Consider the following 22,766-nt stretch of genomic DNA (forward strand, 5'->3'; position numbering starts at 1 on the left):
GTGGCAGGATATCTAAAAAGGAGAGAAGAACCAGTGGTGATAGCAATGCAAGTTGAGGAGAGGGGGAAGCAGAGTGAAGCCAAGAACTGAGGGGGCGAGAAGCATAGCATGGTGGGGTGTCTCAGAGGAAAGGAGACAAGCAGCACAGGAGGATGGGAAGGAGGAGCTTCCCGAAAAGAAAAGAGAAAGCAACCCAAGAGGAGGTTATCCACAAGTCAAGGGGCAAGAGGTTTGCAGTGTTGGTGAGCCGCAATTGCTTGGATAGATTATGGAATTGTCTGTGACTAGCAACCAGCCAGATTGAGCCTGAAAACCTCAGGACCACTGCGATAACAGGCCAGAACCAAATAAATCTGACACCCTGGCCATATCCTGGAGTTCCAGGGCACCAGGGCTGGTGGTCTCACACTCACATTCAGAGATGAGTGTCATCCTAATTATTTAAGGTGTCTTAGTTATCACAAATTGGGTCCTACAGAGTAATAAAGATCCAAAGCATTTTACAGTATGTCCATGAGTGTGAAAGCTATTCCTAAGAGATCTTGTGCACTGAAGGCATAATATTGATCTGGGTCTCTCAGCTGCTCTTTACAGTGACAACCAAATATTCAGTACAGGGAGTCATTGTTGTACTAAGAGATCATCAAGCGCGTGCGACTGTGAGCGCTTTGTTAAAGGCTATCTGGCTGATTCAGTTTACCGTGTAAAAGTGATGATGTTTTAGGGTAGTTCTTGTGCCAATTCAGAACTCAGGGCCTGCATGACTTCTGCAAGGTAGAAGCTTATACCACTCACTTTATCTGCAAGCAGGGTACTGTTGAAGATGAGGGAAATAGCAAAGGACAAGAGATAGCTAAATGCATACATCCAAACTGTAGCTAGCTCACCCTAGACATCTGTTCTTAGCCTATAGGACACATGCTTTAACTCCATAGAACTCACTCATTCCCCACATCCTCCCCAGGTTGATAAATTCAGTATCATTAAATTGGATATTAAAAGCACATATTACTATAGAGCTTTGAAGTGGGAGGAATCATGCATGATGCACGACATGAGTGAATATGATGCTATGTATGTGTGCGCCAGAACCAAGAAACATTGTTTACACTGGATGAATAGTTTCAATTAACCATTGAAATCTCTAGACTCACTGCAATCGTTGAAACCAGGAATAAGTCGTCCGTGGTTACGTTACTGCTTCACAGGTGGTTAACAAGGGGGGGTCTGTTCTGACGTGTAACGTTTTAGGGGCGGGACTACTTCCTGATTCTAGTAGGCCCAAGTAATTTCTATTGTGTCCAAGGAAATACAAAAACACTGTAAATGTGAAGATGTACATGAAGTAGTTCAGACAAAAATAGGTATCATATATACAGCTTATAAGTTTATTTTGCTGTTGGGTGCATTTAGTTAATCATGCATCAGTGTTATTAATAAAAGACTGTTTGTACCGAGAGCAAACAAATATGCAAAACAAATTTTTCATAAAGAGATACTTGGTGTGCCGGAGGTTAGAACACAGTCTTAGCCCTATCCTCACACCATTATAATGGCCAAATTAATTGGCAAAAAGCAATAAAACAAAAAGTAGGGTAACCACCACCATTAGTGACAAGTGATTATCGTGTGTTCAGATGCAAGACAACCCAAGACAAAAACATTAAATGGGAGAATTCTTGGTTGTCTGTAGCCAGGCTGGAGGGTGACCTAACACGTGGTCGACGTCTAGATTTAGATCAAAAAGGATTATAGGACCAAGAGGGATATGTGGATATTGGTCCTTAAGACGTTTCGGCTGGTAGCCTTCATCTTGGGCCTGGAATAGGTCTCCCTAGGATAGAGATATGGGGACACTATTAATGTCTGAATCAGGAGTTAAAAACTATTGTTTATTTAAAAACACAATCTGTTCCAAGAATATGGTACTGTTGAAGATGAGGGAAATAGCAAAGGACAAGAGATAGCTAAATGCATACATCCAAACTGTAGCTAGCTCACCCTAGACATCTGTTCTTAGCCTATAGGACACATGCTTTAACTCCATAGAACTCACTCATTCCCCACATCCTCCCCAGGTTGATAAATTCAGTATCATTAAATTGGATATTAAAAGCACATATTACTATAGAGCTTTGAAGTGGGAGGAATCATGCATGATGCACGACATGAGTGAATATGATGCTATGTATGTGTGCGCCAGAACCAAGAAACATTGTTTACACTGGATGAATAGTTTCAATTAACCATTGAAATCTCTAGACTCACTGCAATCGTTGAAACCAGGAATAAGTCGTCCGTGGTTACGTTACTGCTTCACAGGTGAGCGGTGCGGGGTGGTATTTCTGGTAGCAGAGCTGTGCAGTGTCACGTCTATCAACGTACTGTGGCTTTAGAGTGAGAAGCTACCACTGAACCCCTGTCTTCAGCTCACAAATCAAGGGGAGGAAGGATAGCTCAGGGGCAATGTGATTGTCTTGGAAGCAAGACAATGCAGCACAGCAAAGGTTCGAATCCTGATCCCGCATTTAGAAAAATAGCGTGTATGATTTAAACATGGATATAATTTTAAGGGGGGCACATGTGCGTTTGTCCCCCCACACCATTTGTGGCATACCATTTTGTTCCACTCATTTGGAATGGGCCGCTTTCGTTTAGATGTCAAATCCCCCCCAAACCCCAACATTTTCCGCAAAGTTACTCCACTGGGTTTAACAATGAAGCACACCTTGAGCAGAAATCAAGACAGATGGACGTTGTTTCCTCTTTATGAAGAACCGTCTACCTTGGAGAGAAGCTCAGTGCTGGATAAACCAGCCATTAATAATTGCCCTGATAAGAATCACCCCAGACAGTTCACCGCTTTGGTGTTCATTATGCACCATCATGTGTGCTAAATAGAAACTAATAGGGGTACGTTAACAGCTGCTTATGCTCTGTAGTCTCTTGGGTTTTAAGAATGAACCCACGCAGCTCATGTGGGGACCTGCTGCCAGTCATAAATAAAAGCAGCAGGGTAAACAGATTAACCTCCACCTGTGACAGTAAGACCAGCAACAAAGAGGCATTTCTGAAACAGTGTTTTATTGATTTCAATTAAAGAAAATTGGCCAATTTTAGACAGGAGCTAGGTTGGTGATTGTTAGCAGGGCCGGCCTTAGGGCAGGGTTGGCCGGGCGACCGCCCGGGGCGCCAGGCCCCAGAGGGCACCATTTGCCCCATGCCACGCCAGCTCAAGGGAGTCTTTCAAGGGCTCCCGAGAGAAGGCACGGCAGGTGCCCTTTTGCTATTAAATGTGCCCGCGGTGGTGGGACACATTTAATAACAATAGGGTGCTGATGCTCTGCATCAGCACCCTATTTACATGATTACTTCCTCGCTCCGAAGCGGGAGCGAGGCGGTTTGCATTGGAGTAGGGCACTCATGCATTAGTATGAGCGTCCTATTCCAATGATTAGCTCCCTGCGAGGTGCTGGAACAAGGAGGTTGAAAAGAAATGTGGCGCATCCTGCTCCCCCTGCCCCCTGGTGACCAGGGGTGCGTGGGGAACGGGGGGCGGGAGCCAATTCGTCTAGGGCACTGTTGCCACTAAGGCTGGCCTTGAGTGTTAGTAAGTGCTAAGGGTATCTATGTTCGCCCTGAATTCCCATAAGAAATCATCGTAGGCCGCGCCCACTCCCGCTGTTCATTGATATCACGAGGACGTAGAAACAAGCTACGCAACGTCTGGGGTAAGCGATCTGCGTTGCCTGATTGGCTGCCCGCATAAAGAGTGCAGAGAGGCACATTTTGAAGCAGAAGGAAACAAACACACATTGCACGCACACAGGATTTCCATATGTACTGCAGCCCGCTCTCCTTAACTCTAACCTGGTGCAATCCTACCCTTTATAATATTTGGAAACCCGAGTGGCGCCTGCACAATTTGATTTTGTGCAAAAATGCGCAGCAAATTTGATTCCTTCTGCATTACGGAGTTCTTTGGGAAAATAAACATTTGCGAAGATTGAAATAAAGAAGGCTGAAAAATACTCAGCGAGCTTTCTCCACTTACCGCTTGACCACTAATGCCCATCAGCCCCCAGCCTACTAAGGCAGCAGGTACTTCGGATGAAGTTATTAAGAATTATGGACTGGGCAGCTTCGGCCACATGCTAGATTTGGAAACTCTTACCTATTGCTAATTGATTAGTTCTCCATTATGGGAAAAATGTGAGTTTTAAATTGAGTCAGGCAAAAACGCATTTCCTTCAAGCGGGTTTGAACATAATGGCAACTGGGCAAAATAGCGTTCCTCAAGCATAGAGAGTCCGGTAAACCAGAAAGAGCGCTCAGTGCCAGTTATCTTTGCAAAGATGAAATATAAAGAACAGTTTTCCAAAAACCCAGGGTTGTGCAGAAATGCACTGCTCGACATCTCACTGCTCTATGAGGTCATAGCACTTGGTGCTATAAAAGTGGCAAAATAAATAATAAAAATAATACCATGTTTTTTATATAGCGCTTCCTGCCAGATTACACACTCTTGGGCACACTGTGATATATGCGGTTTTATTAGCACATTTAATAGTACCCAATTTATCAACCTCAGAGGGATGGAGGGCTGCACCAGCCCTCTCACGATTCAAACCTGAAAAGTGCAGGCAGTGGCGAGAGCTTAACTCCTGAGCTATTCAATTAAAGCAATGAGCGATCAGATGTCAAGACGGCAACTTTTGCTGGCTTCCTTTTGATAGGGAAAAGTATGAAAAATGACATTGCCAGAGGGAAATGGGCCTCATTACACGTACAGTAGTCCAATAAAATGGTGGTAAAGTGGCAGCATCGCATCACCTCCACTCTAGTACTGAATCAGCACACTGCCATACTAGGGATTCAGTGGTAAGGGGAAAGTTTTACTTCCAGCAAATGGCTGGTGGTAAAACTTCCACCTTACCATCAGAATTTGGCAAATATACACTGTCAATTTACCACTCACGGAAAATCCACCAAAAATTCCAATAGAGTCGAATGGACCCAACAAATGCATATTTACACCACCTTACCACCTCTCATGATCTCATGATAATGCCATGACCCAATAGGGGTAACAGTAAACGAGTTTGGCAGTAATTCCGCAGATGTACTGCCAGATTACGGCCAAACTCGTGGTGAGGCCCATGGGGTTGTAGCTGAGAATACAAGGCAGAATGTATTATGGCCCAAATGATCCATCTTCCCCAAAACCTTGTGCGATTTCTAGTCAACGGCGCTGGTTGGATTCTGTTGCGGTCAGATAGTTTGAATCGCACACCAGTTAGGTGTACATGTGCAACATTCTGCGATTTACAGCACAAACTTTGTGTTTGTGTCATATTTTAAGATGATTTCATTAACAAGTTGGAACACAGGAAACTTCTGAGAAAATGTCGTGAAGGTTAAAACATGTGTTTCAGTCTTTCATTCAGGTAGGATTCTCTGCATAGTCATTTCATAAAAGTGTGGCCTGTACACTGTATGCAGTCATCTATAACGCAGGGATGTGTCTTCCTGTACACCAGCCTAATAAGTTTGCACAGTTCCATTAATACAATGTAAATGGTGAAGTATACAATGTAAATGCGGAAGTAGTGTAATGCATGAAAATGATTTTGTATAGTTGTATGCTGTTCTATATGGGCTGGGTTCAAAATTTCCATTGGAAAATACAGCAATTGACAGTTTAAATAAATAGCTTAGCTGCCATCCTCAGAAAGTGCATATGCTCTATTCGAATTCGCCTATATATCGCCTACCTTCTACAGGAGTAGTCAGAACATGCTGCAACTCCTCTTCTTGTTCCATCTTTGGTGCTGTCTGTGTATCACCTTTCTCAATCTCTACGATGGCCAATGACGGAGCGTCGGTCGAGGTTTTTCTAAAGGTTTCCATATGCCTTCGAACCTCAGCAAACAGTACAGCTTGTGTAGCCTCAATAGCCTGTCGAGACGAAGGTAAGAGGTTATCATGGTGGTCTAGGGTCATGCTTGAAAACCTTGTAGAAATATTGTTCTGGAGCAGGGCTCTACAACATGTTGCTCGCCACATGATTTGGAGTAAGGCTACTGTGATGAATAAACTTCCAGGGCACCAGTGGTCCAGGAATGAATATCGGTTTCTAAACCATCAATCAACCCCACATCTCTAGTACACCAGAAGGGATCCGAACAGATTGTGATACAAGCAAATTATGAAACCTCCTTGTCCAATTTAGGTAATGTGGACGGAACGGCAGGCTTATTTGTGCAAGGTCGTGGATCGTTGGTTAGTTGCAATACAGCGAAAATCCAATTATTACCTACTGATAAAAGGGGCTGTCAAGTCAAGGTTGTATACAAATATCTACTTTATTATTACCACAACAGACAGTTCTAGGACACTACAAAATACAACTGACACTGTAAAGGAACACATAGTACAGATAGTTTCAAGATGGAAAGGGATGCACTCTGGATACTGTTAGCAGGGTAGTTGGTAAAGTAATAAAGTAATCAGTCTTACTGTTCAAGCTAATTAGGTTCCAGCACCAAGGGGGCAAAGGGTCATAACTGTCTCTAGGGGCCTTCGGAGAAGGTCCGGGGGGGTAAACCACAATGTACCCATTGCTGAAGAAGTTCTTGGTGCTCGACAGCGTTGAGGCGGTTCCAAGGTGCTCTGCTGCTCATGAGACAGAGTTTGTGATGGGAGACAGCTGCGGGTATCAGGCGTCAGGCAGTTCGGCAAGCGAGGCTGGACAGCTGGGTGCAGGCTGGCCGGCGCGGTGGCTCAGGGTCAAGAATCTGAAGTGGGAGAATGGAACATTCCCACCAATCCCCTCACGCCCCTGGCCTAGAGGATCGCGGCCCAGACACCCGCCACGAGAGGAGTTTGCCTATCTACCAGACGACCAAATACCCTGGTACAGGAACATACGGATGTGCCCACCAGCCTGCGCACCAGCCTGCCCTGCCCATGCCGACACCTGCGGCATGGATGAACTCGACTGAACCATTCAACAGTAAATAAACACATCGTTAGAGATGCCATGACGACCTAGCCAACAGTCAGCACACCCGTGCAAACATGCACACTGGACACTCCCACACCAATCCACACGAAGAACATATTCAGTGCTATGACGTAGGCAACGGACACACCCACTGACGCGCATCTTTATTATTTTTCACATAGGTTTTTCAAAATGCAGAAACGCAAGACGCACAACGAACTCATCTAAAATGCTTGCTGACGCTTCTCCTAACCCATGCATTGCAATGAGAAATATAACGAAGACATGATGCTGGGGATAAGGCAGTATGATACCATAACCTAAAGCGCCGTGCATCAAACATCCCCACCTATGCACTAGGCCCAAGTAGGCCGCAAGCAAGAGCCTCCATGAACATTGAACGAGCAAGAGTACAATTGATGACCCTGCAGAATGAGCCCGGCGAGAACAGACAGTCAAGGGCACAATGTTGCAAACTCGCATGCCACAAGCCGAAGCCAAGGTCACACCTGCAAACTAAGCCAGACACACAGTGGAAAATGCAATATTAAATGTGCAGAATTCTGCCTCAACCACGGTCTCTCCTCACGTGACAAAGCCGAACCTGACAGGGTGCCAGACCCAGGAGGAAGGAGGCGCCTGGATCCCACGTTTTGAGACACAGGCAGCAACAATGAAGCGACTCAATGGACATCTGCGGCAGTGGGAGTAGTCTGCCCTCCAGCATATGAACAAATCTTCGCATTGTCTGCACATACCCATAGTTATACATTGTTGCAAATGACAGGTGCACCGCGAGCTGGGAACAGCGATGGTCCCAGACTGGGGGGGGGGGGCTCGCGAGTGGACCAATCAGAACATGGGGCACTTATCACTGACGCCATTAACATTAGCCAATCCTCAGGGGTCTTCATGTAACAATTTTCATGTATCTAATTGAAGGGACAACCCAAGTATACCACCTGACTGACCCTCAACCACTAACAGCGCTCTCTATACGTATGCTATACTAACCCTACCACTCGAGGAACCAATCCAGAGTGACGATAGGTTTTTTGCTAACTTTCCCAGGTGACGCAAGTAGCGCGTCATACTGAGGTAAAAAAGGGCCTGCGAGCCCCACGAAGAGAGAGAGAGTCAGGACGGACGCGTACGATCCTTGACCCATCCCTGCCGTTGTTTAATAAACAGCAGAACCACCTTGCTTCTTGCGTGTGCCTCATACTCATTTTTGGGATACGTGGGAGGAGTTGGGGCCTCCCTGTCTGGGGGTCTGCGGACGGCCCAGCCGACCCCGGCAGAATTTCCCCCCGACAAGTTGGAGGCACTGCTGAGATCTGTTTAAGATCTGGTTTTATTTTATTTTTCCGAGTGCCCTCGTTGCGAGGAGGCCCGGCGGCGTGGCCCCCTCTGCCGCTGCCCCCTTTTGAGGACTACAGGACCATCGCGGAACTGCGAGAAGACCGGACAGCGCAATCCGGATATTGGCCTTCGGGAGCCGGTTGAGAAGTATCCCGTCCGCGGTTGGCGAGTGTCCAGACGTGGTCCAGACGAGGGGAGGTGGCGAGCCACTTGGAGGGGTGCACGCAGTCGAGCGGCCCCGCATCAAGAGAACTTGGTGAGTATGCCACGCCCAACAAGCAATGTGAAATTGTGAGGGAGGGGGGAGGAATAGAATACGGGAGGCGGGAGGTGTTACACAGGTGCGCGGCGAAGGTTTGATAAATTAGTGTTGACGGTGAAGTGAATGGTAGCTGGACAAGTGCGAGAGCAGTCCGCTACGTTACGGAAGAGGAGGGGGCGGAGCACGAAAAACATCACGTGCGGCCGCTCGTAGACACTGATTGGCCTAGGTCGCGACCACGTGTAAGGGTGTGTGTGTGCGGTTTCCTACGATTTGATGATTATTGATCAATGAGTAGATGAGGATCCCTATTGATCGAGCAGGAAACTCGATAGATAGATGACGTTTCCCTGTAGGCGGTAGCTAGCTGGTTGCCTAATACGGAAGATAATTGGCTGGTTAAGCCCTCCTGTCGAGGGGCGTATCACACGCGAGGCGACGCAGCATGCGCAGTCCGATTATATTGTTGATTACCTTGTTGCAGGCGTGACAAGAGGACAGCTGTGGGGTTAACGGGGGTAGATTGCAAGCGTATTTTGGCCTTTTAAAAACATGTAAAGAACTTACCAGTAGTTTTGGAAAAGATCGGTGACGTCACCAGTAGGGCTTTCATAGGATATCTCGAACACACGGCATTCTTCGGAGAGTGGTGGGGAAGAGAATAATGGTAAGGGAATGGAGATGGAGATAAACGGTAACGAGTAGATCGGGGCAAGGTGAAAAGGGGGACGTGGCTGCGCACGGAGAATGCCGGCCATGACAAGTGAAGAAAGAGGAGGAAGGGTAAAAGAAAGTGGGACGGCTGTATAAGAATGTCACACGGGGCACGCAGCCGCAGGGGGCTACGTGCGCCTCGGCCGCAGGGGGCAGTAAAGGTGTTCGTAAAGGAAGAAAAGAATATACAAATGCAAATGCTATATTTTACTATTTCTCCTTAGCGGACAATCGCAAGTCCCCAAAATTACGGGGCCAGGTAAAGATCTAAGATTGTATAGCGTACACTGTTAGCAAGATAACCGCTACCAAATAGGGGTAGGATAACGAGTGAAGTGCTACTATGTCACACGGGATAGGATCGGGAGGGTGGGGGAACACCCTCACTACCCCGCTACAGCATATATGTAAAACACTGTCACCCCATAGGGAGAAACTGATCAAATATAGCATAGAATGGACACAGGGGACGGACAACAAAATGACGACAACATGGCCGCCTAATGGCAGTTTCGATCCATATACCCAGCATTCACTATTAACCCATCTGCATAACACATACAAGGGGGAGAAGTTGACACACCAAGTGGAGGTGTTTAACCTATGGAGGATGTTCCAAGGGTCCCGACCAGGACCAAACGGAATGTTCATTATGGGGGAAACAACGGAAGAGAAGAAGATTAAGGAGGAAGGAGAGAATGGGGAAAAAGAGAGTGAAGGAACACGGAACACGGGGAACGGACAAGAGGGAGGAGAAAAGAGTAACAACTCAAACGAAAAGGAAATAAAAAAGGAACAGAGCGACGATATGCCCCTAGCGAAGGTAGTGAAAACGGAGGGAGGGGGGTTATATCCTTTAAGAGAACTAGGAGAAATAGTAAGAGAACAATTAAGGGCGGCTGAGGGGTACTCGAACCCGGCATACAGCCCGCCACCATATACAGCTACAGGTGGCCACACGGGAGGGGAGCGGACTAGTATGACGGTGTCAGCTCATAGGAAGATGCCCGCAGGGGAGGGGAGGACTGGCGAAGAGCAGATCGCGGAAATAGGACATGATGAGTGGGTAGCTGCGCAGGTACTATTAAAATTACGAGGTTCATTAAGAGGAGAAGAGAAGGAGGTAGTAAGGAAAATGGACGAGGATAATACCAGAAAGAGTGAAATGAAAGGGGAAGAGGGGAAAAGAAAGGAGGAAGAGATTTTGGAGGAACGATTAGCAGAATTAAGAGATGAGCAGAATGCACTGATCAAGCAGCTCGAGAGAGAGGAAAGAGAGAGAGCATGGGAAAGGAAAGAAAGTAAGAATGAGTTGGAAAAAATGAGGGAACGAACTGAGGAGCAAAAGAGAGAAGCCGAAAGGGTAAAGGCAGTAGCAGAAAGGGTATCAAGAGCAGCACTGCGTGACAAGAAAAGAGAGGAAGAAGAGAAAGAAAAAGAAATGGAAATATGGAAGAGGAGATTACTATCAGAAACGACAAGGAAATACGAAGAAGGGAGGATGATAGAGGGTATATTAGAGCGGGAAAGAGTGAGATGGGAAAGGAAGAGAGAAGAAGAAAGGATATTGGAAAAGATGAGTAGTGAAGTAATGGAGGAATTGAAAAAGAGAAGAGAGGAAATTGGTAGAAAAATAGCGGAGAAAAATGAAGGGGAAAGAGAAGATAGGAGAGGGGAGAGTGAAGTAAGGAGGTATGTACACAGAGACACAGAAGTAGCAACAACATCAGCACAAAGGGGAGCAATTGGTAAAGAAGAAACGGGAGGAACGTATCTAATAGACTTAAAAACAGTAACGATTAGGGGGAAAAAGACAGATTGGGGGTTGCCGTTCCTGGATTACTTTTGTAGTGAGGAAGAAGAAGGAATGGAGAAGGAAGGAAGAAATAGTGAAAGGGAAAGCCTAGATAAATTATACATCACCCGGACAAATAGAGAATCACCATGGGTCTGCAGGAGAAAGGAAGAACTGGAGGGAAGTGAGGGGGAAGAGCAAGGAACGGCAGGAAGGCAGACACGTGCAGCTACACCCTCATCATCCCGTCCAACATGCTCCACCACCCCACACTCATTACGAGCAACATGCCCACCTAAACTCGCACCCTTCCCCCACGAACTGACACCCTATGCAGGCAGGCTTAGAGACCTCCCTGGACGCAGGCAGGGAGAACGAATACACACGCCCACATTAAATAAAAGAAATGATAAAGGAAGGGGAAGAGATGGAGGAGAAACAGTTACGAGCAGGGGAAATATGGACGCAATTGACGATGTAGAAGACACAGAAGAAGAAGAGGGGTGCACGGACTCGATTTTGTGGAACCCAGGGGGTCAAACAGGACACAACTTAATGCCACTTCTGGAGAGGGGAGGGGTTAGACCACAATACGTCCCTTGGAAGCATGCAGACAAGGAAAATATAAAGTGCAGGCTCCCATCATTAAGTGGAGGTGCGGGAAAATGGATATATGAAATGGAAAAACACACCGCAGGACAGAAACTGGCAGTGGGGGATATAAAGGGCCTTCTAATATCAATATTGGGGGATGCAGCAGATGACATCTGGAAGAGAGCAGGCTTCCCCGGGGTCACAATAGCAAACACATCACACGATGGGGCACCATTCGCAAACTGCAGACATGCATTATGGCAAGCGATGAGGGTACAGTACCCAGACACATCAGACATAGGAGCAATTACCTCGCGCAAGATGCGTGAGAACGAAGATCCTGTTGATTATATCCAGGAAATTCAAGACAAGTGGCGTATGGAAACTAGAGAACAATGGGACAAAACACTAGCAATATTCTATCATATACTAATACAAGGGCTTCCAGAAGCAGTTCAGAAACAACTGAAGAAGGTAGTGGGGATAGAAGCAAAAGCATGGCCAGAAATACAACTGACGATAGTACATCATTGTAGGACATGGCAAGAAAAGATGAAACAAAAGGAAGAGGATAGAAAAGCGGAAGAGGCTAAATTGGTACAGAAAAAACGTACTAAATACACGATGGAAGGTGCACTAATAACTACACCTGCAACAATGATGCAAAACCCCACACAAGTAGTGGCTGCACAAGATCCCTCCCAAATACAATCATCACAGATTGTAGCACAACAGCTGCCACCACCCCAACCATACACGACTAACATGGGAGGAGGATACTCAACGCCAGGAGCTGGATATTATAATTACAACAGGGGAAGGGGAGGAATGATGAGGGGGAGGGGATACGGCTGTAACACACAACAGCAAGGGGGAGGATTCAGAAATGTCTACCCCACCGGGCAACCAGTATATCAGGACAATTCAGGGAGCTTTCCATGGCAGAACAGGGAACCACCGGTATGTTGGATTTGTGGATTACTAGGGCACATGTCACGCACATGTAGAATGAGACCAAGTACACCATCATGGGGAGAACAGGGACAACAAGGGCCTACAAGGGAACAGCAGGACACCCAACAACAGCAGGCACTGCAACCGGGAAATGTGCAGCAACAACTAGTAACACAACAACAGCCACAGACATATTCACTACCACTACAACAGGTAACGATAACACAACAACATCAAGTGCAGCAAGTACAGCAACCTGCCCAAATTCAGGACCATAAAATAACCTCTACCAATACACAACTACAGCAAACACAACTGGGAAGGGTGACGGTCCTGGGACACAACCCTTACACAGGAAGTGGTCAATCATTATACCCTCAATAGGACAGCCCACATACGGCCTTGGTGTGTCCCATCCTGTCGGTAACACCTAATAGTGCGGAGGAACCATGCATAGAGGTAACGATAGGTGACAAAAAATGATCATTCCTTGTTGACACCGGAGCGACCCGGTCTTGCATAAGGGAAGGTAAATTTAAGATGTCAGGTGAGGCCATGAACACCCAAGGATTCTCTGGGGCTAGGGGGTTGGTTCCCTTTACTGATAACATTCCCTTATCAATAGGGGATTATGACATGTCCGTCCCGCTTTTATATTCTAGGGCCTCACCAGTAAACATACTCGGGAGAGACATAATGAGCAGGTTGAATATGACGATCTCCTTTACGGAGGACGGCATAATTTGCTCCACTCCTGGAATAAACATGCTCACTGCATGGCAAATTATGCAAGCATACTGTGGACAGACAGTGATTAGGGCTGAGCCAGTAGATGGCGAACTGTTCCAGTACGGAACAGACATGGCATTCGCATGGATGCCAGGAATAGAAGGAAAGATATGGAGGAGGCCAATGGCCTATTTGTTTAGACCAGAAACACCAGCCAATGAACCAGAAGGAAAGGTGATTTCAGTGAGCATGGAGAGCATTATAGCAACTGCTGATTATATCGCATTACATACCCAAGACAGAGAAGGAAGAGCATGGAGGGCAGTGATAGCCCTATCAAAGGGATGCAGGCTCACCCAAGTGTCAGACGAGGAGCTCATTTCAGAAGAAAAGGAAGAAGGTGAAATGGTATTTATGATGAGTGTAAGAAATATGGCTAAGAGTGACATACAAACAAGTGGCGCAGAAAATTGCAATGGCACTTGAAACACCCCCATCCACCCCAGTTCCCTTCTTTGTGGAGGATATGGCAAAAGTCCCAACATCATTATGGACTACTAGTCCCTATGACGTGGGGTGCATAAAGAGTATAGGGGGAGTAAGAATAAAATTGAAAAAAGGTGCAATACTCCCTAGAGTGAAGAAATACCCACTATCAAAAGAGGGAGATGAGGGCATATATGAAACAATAACGGCCCTTATAAATAATGGCATATTGGTACCATCAGAATCACCATGTAACACAGCTGTATACCCAGTGCGCAAAGCTAAAGGAGGGTCTTGGCGTTTCATCCAGGACCTCAGGCCCTTGAACAACATAGTGGAAGCAGAAGACCCCATAGCAGCAAACCCGGCCACAATATTGTGTGGCATTCCAGCAGAGGCATCACGATTTACAGTGATTGATCTCAAAAATGCCTTTTTCTCAATACCCCTGCATCCAGACTCACAAGATCTAACAAGCTTCACGTACAGAAACACAAAATGGAAACACACCAGGTTGCCACAAGGGTACTGCCAGTCACCCTCAATTTTCAACAAAGTAATACAGATGGACTTGGGAAACATTGAATTGGAAAGCACAGTGTTGCAGTATGTTGATGACATAATAATTTGCAGCACAAGCGAAAACAAATGCAGAGAGGACTCATTGAAGATGCTGACAATATTGACTGAAAAGGGTTACAAGGTAGACAAAGAAAAGTTACTGTACTGTCAGGAACAGGTACTATACATTGGTCAGCTCATATCCCAATACGGAAGAAAGATTGCACCACAAAGAGCACAAGCCATATCAAAAACGCCGTTGCCCCAAACAGTGAGGGAACTGCAGCAGTTCCTGGGGCTGTGCAACTACTGTAGAGCATGGGTATTTGATTACAGCTCATACATAGGACCCCTACTTGAGGCATTAAGAGAAGCTAACAAAGGGGAGAAAAAATTGGGGTGGCCAATGGAAATGAAAGAGGCCTTTGATGAACTGAAAGATGCAATATCAACTGCTCCGGTACTGGCCACCCCGGATTATGAACGACAATTCTTTATATTTTCACATTGCGACTCAGCAGTAATGAAAGCAGTGTTGGCTCAAAAAACAAGCATGGGTTACAAACCAGTAGCATTTTACAGCGGTCACTTGGATCCTGTAATGTTAGGACATTTCCCTTGCGAACAAGGGCTCGCCGCAGCTGCCTTCGCGGTAGAGAAAGCATCATCAATAGCAATGGGGTGCCCAACCACACTATTTGTGGAACATGCACTATTTGCAATATTGAACAAACCACACTAACCACGCAGAGGGCGTCAGGTTATGAGATCATCTTATCTAGATCGGAATTATCAATTGTTAGATGCAGCACAGTTAATCCTGCAAGGTTTATAGCGGAAGTAATTGAGGAAGGAGACTATGCACATGATTGTACACAGACTACCGAAATGTACTAATGTACTAGAAAAGTTGAAGAGGACGCGCTAAATGGAGGAGAGCTCTTGTTCATTGATGGGTCATCAACAATAGACCAAAGTGATGGGATAAGGAGAACTGGGGCAGCAGTGGTAAAAATGACAGAGGAATTGGTGTGTGTGGCGGTGAAATGCATACAATTACCACAACATTACTCTGCTCAAGCAGCAGAATTGGTTGCACTGATCTTGGCATTGAAGGAAAGCTTTGACAAAAGAGTGACTATATATTCTGACAGTGCATATGTCACGTCTACTGTCCACTCAGGATTGTCCAAATGGAGGAGAAGAGGGTTTAGGAGGGCTGACGGCACCCCAGTGCAACATGCTCTTGTATTAGCTGAATTAATTGAAGTAATAAATGACCCCCAAGAATTAGCTTTGGTCAAATGTACCGCCCACACTAATGGAGAAGATCATATCTCAAAAGGAAATGCAGCAGCAGACGCACATGCGAAGTATGCTGCATATTTTGGTGAGATATGGAACCCCCCAGAGTCAGAGAGAGGGAGAGGGAGGGGGATAGCTAAAGAGATGTTGATAAGAGAAAGGTACACCCATCTCCCAGCCACACAGATAATGGAGTTACAAGCGGCTGCACCAATGGCAGAAAAAGAAATATAGGTAAAAAGAGGATGTACAATGTCGCCAACTGACGCACTATGGCGCCAGGGCAACACTGGAAAGATGGTAATGCCATTGGCAATATTGAACACTGCCCTGAGCCAACTCCACCACCCAGCCCACACAGGCAAGGAAGTTATTGCAGCACGAATTAGGGAAGATTGGTTCTGTCCCGAGTTAAATTCCCATGTGACAAATTTTATCAGCAATTGTCTCACATGTCAACAGTTTACGGCCGGTCACACGCTGAAAGTGATAAAAGGTACTATACCCCGGCCAGAGGGACCCTTCCTGCACATCCATATTGACTATGTTGATATGATCAACGTATGTCAAGGAAATAGGTATATGATTGTAGTAGTATGCCCATTCTCCAGGTGGATTGAGGCAGGACCCTGCTCACATCCAGATGCATTTAGAGCAGCTAAATTTCTAGTGAGGGAGGTTTTCCCCAGGTGGGGAGTGTGCGAGGTACTGCGGTCGGATAACGGCCCGCATTTCGCTAATGAAATGTTCCAGCACATCACATCCTTCCTGAACATCAAGCATAAATTTGCATGTGCATATCACCCGCAGGCCAACGGTATATGCGAACGCCTGAATGGCCTACTGAAGGAGGCAATTGCAAAGATACAACAAACAACAAAGAAGAGTTGGTTGTATTGCCTTCCGCTAGCTCTATTTGAGCTGAGGAATAGACCAGGCTCCGACCACCACCTCACTCCTCATGAGGTGGTGACCGGACGTCAAATGCGCCTTCCTCTAACGCCAAAATCAAGGGCATTCACAGACTATGAAAACACTGCAACTGTCCTTGGTGATGAAATGTACCAATATGTGACTTCTTTGAATACTAGTGTAGTGTTTGTGTCTCAACAGCTCGAGCGCACGCGGGGCGGGTCTAAGAGTTATCAACAAGAAGACGAGAACCAAGGATCGGAAAAGGAAAAACTGTGCCAAATTGCTAAAGGTGACCACGTGCTACTTCGCAATTTCAATAGAAAGTGGAACAGCCCACGCTTCACAGGACCCCACCTTGTAGAGGAGGTATCTACGAGAGCAGTAAAGTTGCAGGATAAGCGTGCTTGGAATCACCTACACGACGTAAAGATCTGCAAACTCCAGACCCGCCCTAGCTTCACCGACAGGGCCATTGGAAGAACAGCAACAGCGTCACCCACGGAGGAAGAGACTTCTACCACAGCTGACGACATAAGTGTCTCCATACTGGAGGCACCCCCAGATTCCCCAGAGACAACTACTGAAATAGAAACTGGTAATTCCCATACCGACCACCCCATGGTCACACGATCAAAGAGTAAAGAGACTTCCGCCAGTTGAACCCCAAACCCTCTGCCCATCGACCTCCTACCCACTACAGTAACCACCCAATTGAAGGACATTGTCTTGCACATATACACATGTAAACACTTGAATGTTCTCTTTTTTCTTTCTCGCACATGCAGGTATCGCGTATTATTGTATTGCTAAGAAAACAGATAACTAACAAAGTTCATTGCCCAGGAGTAGATGCTACCCTCAGACGATAACTACCCTGAAGCCCTATCACACCAATTTGTCTATCACATAAAAAGGCCAAAGTACCTAAAAAGAAGGAGGGTACGTGTCTACTACAAAGCATTTATCTTGGCCATAGAACAATCAATGCCCCATCTTCACCAACACTTGCCTGCCCTAAGAGACAGATCGCTTAGATTGGCGTGGGAACAGCTCTTCGCCTGGGCACTGAACGACTACTTGATAGGGAGAGCTTGAAAACAACAACTAACACTAATAACAAGCCTATTGAGAATTTTCAGGCGGGCAACTTTAACGTCGCAAGAATAAGCTGCCGGACTGCAGCAAGGTAAGAGCAAAATGCCGGTGAGACTAGCCTCTGTAATAAAGATGATAGGGATTTTGATGATCACCGGGTTTTTGGCTGCCTCTGTTTGGCAGAAAAGTTATGCTATCAATATTTTGGCTGTACCCAAACCTAATGTACCCCCACCCACGGCTGCAACAGGTGTTACGTCAGGTGGTACTAGCAAGATTCCACATAAGGGAAATAGAGTTAAACGCAGCACATACTCAGATAATAAAGGTATTGATAACTACATAACAGATTCAGCACACGTCTCGAACAACATGTGGTACCAACACATGACCCAAATAGGTAAGCAGACAACAGAAGACAGCTGCTACGTCTGCTCATTGATCCCATACGCCATGAGCTCTTCTCGAACATTTGTTGCCACGGAAATAGATGAAAAGACAGCACGATGTATAATATACCTGGCACTGTTCCAAACGAAAGGGAGATTTCAAGGGACGGTGGTGAAACTGGTGTGGAAAACGCGAGACACATATCCATACGAAAACAACTTCCTCAAGACTTATTTGAGTTACCACAAGAGCAGTTTGCATGCTGAAGCATTCAGATACATGACAAGTGGTCCTGAAAAGGGAGAAACAAAGAAAGTAACACTACAATACCTACCATGTGACTGGTACGCCACTGAAGTTCCTGGTAAACAAGGATGTTGGGAAAGACCACTGGTAACAATAACAGGAAAGGTGTACATGGACAACAAATGGGATATAGGAGTGATTGGCAGCAACATGGTAACAAGAGAAAATATTAAAACTATTGATGAACACAATAACAGATGTTGGACGATTTGGGGCAAGTACGTACCCATGCTGACATGGATGGAGAAGGATGAAGACCCAATAAGCATACTGGCGCTGTCTGCACCTAAGATATGCTACCAACATAGAGGAGAAGTGGACGTGGGATACAACACCAACTGTTCAAGCGTGATGGAGTTACCTGAGGGGGGAGCAGGAACAGCAGTATTAATGGACCATTACTGGGCCTGCGGAAACAAGGCATACCACACACTGCCCCCTCTGTGGAATGGTATATGCACAATGGTACACGTTAATGTACCATCACTAGTGGTGCCCCAGAAACATGTGAACATGGCAAATTTCCCTAAAATGGATGAAGGAAACAAGAGGAAGAAGAGATCTGTAAAACCTCAGAAGGGGTCAGAGAGCGAAAACAACAACAATGTCCTGAATAGAAAGAAGAGACAAGGAGAACCTCTGACAGGAAATTACCTATGGAGAAGGTCGGAAACAGCACTCACTTCAATCCCACCAGAACACAGACTATTCAGCAGAGCAGCAATGTTCTTCTCATCAATAATACACCCGGGACTACAAGCTTACGCAAACGCAAAATGGCTCCAGATAACTCGATGGGAGCTGATGATGACAATTAATTCTACAAGTAAATGGATTCAACGCAATAAAAGAGGAACTGCGAGCAGTGAGGATGGTAGCACTACAGAACAGATATGTATTAGATCTCCTTACAGCAATGGAAGGAGGAGTTTGCACAAAGATAGGACAATCATGCTGCACATTCATACCTGCTAACGATGCTGACAATGGTACACTGACAGAAGCAGTATCACACCTGGCCCAGATGCACTCCAAAATGATGGATGAAAGTAAAGGAGTGAAGAAGGATGACAGCTGGTTTTCAATGTTATGGTCCTGGATGCCATCTTGGCTGTCGGACGGATTGAAGATTATAGTTGGATGCATAATACTGGCTGGAGCTGCACTGATCATAATAGGATTTTGGAAGGCCCGGAAGGCACGCACTACAGACGAAATGATCGAAATGGTTGGTATGCACCCCTTGATGCCGGCAGATGATGGCCAGCACACGGACACAATAATAAAAGAAAGAGAAAAACTGCGCAAACAGATCATCACCAACCACCTGGACCCACCATCTGTGAAGCTCGAAAACCCAAGAAACCCAAGGAGCTACATAGGGAAATGGGTATACTGCACACCTGGAGGAACCTGTGTATATATGTATTGGTCATTTGAAGACCATGTAAACTACTATGGACACTTGGGAGGAGTAACGAAAATATAGAGAGTAAGAGGAGATAAAGAAAAAGATATGTTTGTGGTCGACAAGTCGACCAGAGGGGGGACTGAAGTGGGAGAATGGAACAAAAGACTCCCACCAATCCCCTCACGCCCCTGGCCTAGAGGATCGCGGCCCAGACACCCGCCACGAGAGGAGTTTGCCTATCTACCAGACGACCAAATACCCTGGTACAGGAACATACGGATGTGCCCACCAGCCTGCCCACCAGCCTGCCCTGCCCATGCCGACACCTGCGGCATGGATGAACTCGACTGAACCATTCAACAGTAAATAAACACATCGTTAGAGATGCCATGACGACCTAGCCAACGGTCAGCACACCCGTGCAAACATGCACACTGGACACTCCCACACCAATCCACACGAAGAACATATTCAGTGCTATGATGTAGGCGACGGACACACCCACTGACGCGCATCTTTATTATTTTTCACATAGGTTTTTCAAAATGCAGAAACGCAAGACGCACAACGAACTCATCTAAAATGCTTGCTGACGCTTCTCCTAACCCATGCATTGCAATGAGAAATATAACGAAGACATGATACTGGGGATAAGGCAATATGATACCATAACCTAAAGCGCTGTGCATCAAACATCCCCACCTATGCACTAGGCCCAGGTAGGCCGCAAGCAAGAGCCTCCATGAACATTGAACGAGCAAGAGTACAATTGATGACCCTGCAGAATGAGCCCGGCGAGAACAGACAGTCAAGGGCACAATGTTGCAAACTCGCATGCCACAAGCCGAAGCCAAGGTCACACCTGCAAACTAAGCCAGACACACAGTGGAAAATGCAATATTAAATGTGCAGAATTCTGCCTCAACCACGGTCTCTCCTCATGTGACCAAGCCGAACCTGACAGGGTGCCAGACCCAGGAGGAAGGAGGCGCCTGGATCCCACGTTTTGAGACACAGGCAGCAACAATGAAGCGACTCAATGGACATCTGCGGCGGTGGGAGTAGTCTGCCCTCCAGCATATGAACAAATCTTCGCATTGTCTGCACATACCCATAGTTATACATTGTTGCAAATGACAGGTGCACCGCGAGCTGGGAACAGCGATGGTCCCAGACTGGGGGGGCTCGCGAGTGGACCAATCAGAACATGGGGCACTTATCACTGACGCCATTAACATTAGCCAATCCTCAGGGGTCTTCATGTAACAATTTTCATGTATCTAATTGAAGGGACAACCCAAATATACCACCTGACTGACCCTCAACCAGTAACAGCGCTCTCTATATGTATGCTATACTAACCCTACCACTCGAGGAACCAATCCAGAGTGACGATAGGTTTTTTGCTAACTTTCCCAGGTGACGGAAGTAGCGTGTCATACTAAGGTAAAAAAGGGCCTGCGAGCCCCACGGAGAAAGAGAGAGTCAGAACGGACGCGTACGATCCTTGACCCATCCCTGCCGTTGTTTAATAAACAGCAGAACCACCTTGCTTCTTGCATGTGCCTCATACTCATTTTTGGGATACGCGGGAGGAGTTGGGGCCTCCCTGTCTGGGGGTCCGCGGACGGCCCAGCAGACCCCGGCAGAATTTCTCCCCGACAAATCGTCTCTGTGCTGGTTGGCGAATCTGGATTGCTGGTCGAGGCACCTCAGAGGCTCTGGTGACTGTGGCGTGACAACAATCAGTAGTGCACCCGGATGCGGTTTGAGGGCTCGACTGTCTCGAAAAAGTCCTTAAAAGATGGACACTGGTTGATGTTTGTGTGGCACTCCTCCTAGCTTCTTTGCAGGGTTTGTGCTGTCCTTTCAAGGCAGACCGTCAAAAGCTCAGTTGAGTGTTGGCAGGCAACAGCCTTGTCCTTAGTTCAGATACTCTCTGGCACTTCCCACCTAGGAAGCTTGCTGGCAGAACCTAGCACGGCACACTTTGTGCTGGCTGGTTACCGGTTCTGGAGCTTCTGAATGGGTCCTCTGAGTCTGGTATCTCCCTCTGTTTCTTGGGAGATAAATAGGGGAGGAATCTTGCTTCCCCCTTGGAGCTCCTGGCCTTGCTTCACTGGCGGATGATGTAAAGTACACTGAACCTTCAGCCCGGGTCCAAATGATTCCTTCTTACTTCTTTCGAAGTTGTCGGATGATCGGCTAATTGAGGGGTTCAGCGATCTCTTAAAGCCAAATGGGCCCCCGTGATTGGTGCAGACTAAGCCCACCTTAATGAAGCAATCCTCGGTCCCCACCAACAATATTCTGTTATGCATGAGGTCAGAAACCGAGTGCTCTGCAACAGGACAGGTAAGGGGTGACAACATATACCTAAGTTCCACCCATCTCACTTTCTGTTGTAGATCAAAATGTCTCTGTGGTTAACTAAGCCCTCCGTGACTCATAATTAAAGCACAGGTCTCTCTTGAAGTTTGTGATGGGAGCAGACTTCCTGTCTCCCCCCAAATCCCATCCTTCATCTCTCTTAAAGGGGTCAGCTCTGCAGGGACACCTGTGGTAACTGATGGACCCAGACAGGCCTTTCACTGCCTTTCATACAGAGAGGTGGGAAGTGGCTTCAAGCTGACACATTTCACATCAAAGGGGTGTTAGCCCCGCTTTCCTGTTGTCTTGTTCGGCAACCAAGCCCTTTCAGGCTTGACTCAATTATCTCTTGTTAGTATGCACTGCCACCAGCCGAATTGACACAACAGGAAGGCACATCCATGGAGCCTTTGATATTTTAATTAGGCTGCCCATGGCTGGAGGAAGGTGTGCCTTCCCCCTTCTTGAGGTTCTTTGATGTACCTGTGGCTGTCGCATTCCAGCTGAATAT

At 46.6% G+C, this 22,766-nt stretch overlaps 1 protein-coding gene across 2 annotated transcripts in view; it reads right to left on the reverse strand.

Moving 5' to 3' along the window:
* Window positions 1–22,766, reverse strand: part of WDR72 (WD repeat domain 72) — a 933,775-nt gene that overhangs the window by 287,297 nt on the left and 623,712 nt on the right. For both annotated transcript variants that reach the window (XM_069624855.1, XM_069624854.1), the window contains exon 18: window positions 5,775–5,958. In XM_069624855.1, coding sequence (XP_069480956.1) covers window positions 5,775–5,958 — 184 coding nt within the window. The remainder of the gene's footprint in view (window positions 1–5,774; window positions 5,959–22,766) is intronic.

The sequence above is a fragment of the Ambystoma mexicanum genome, chromosome 11, assembly GCF_040938575.1.
Source record: "Ambystoma mexicanum isolate Mex_15411 chromosome 11, UKY_AmexF1_1, whole genome shotgun sequence".
NCBI lineage: Eukaryota > Metazoa > Chordata > Amphibia > Caudata > Ambystomatidae > Ambystoma > Ambystoma mexicanum.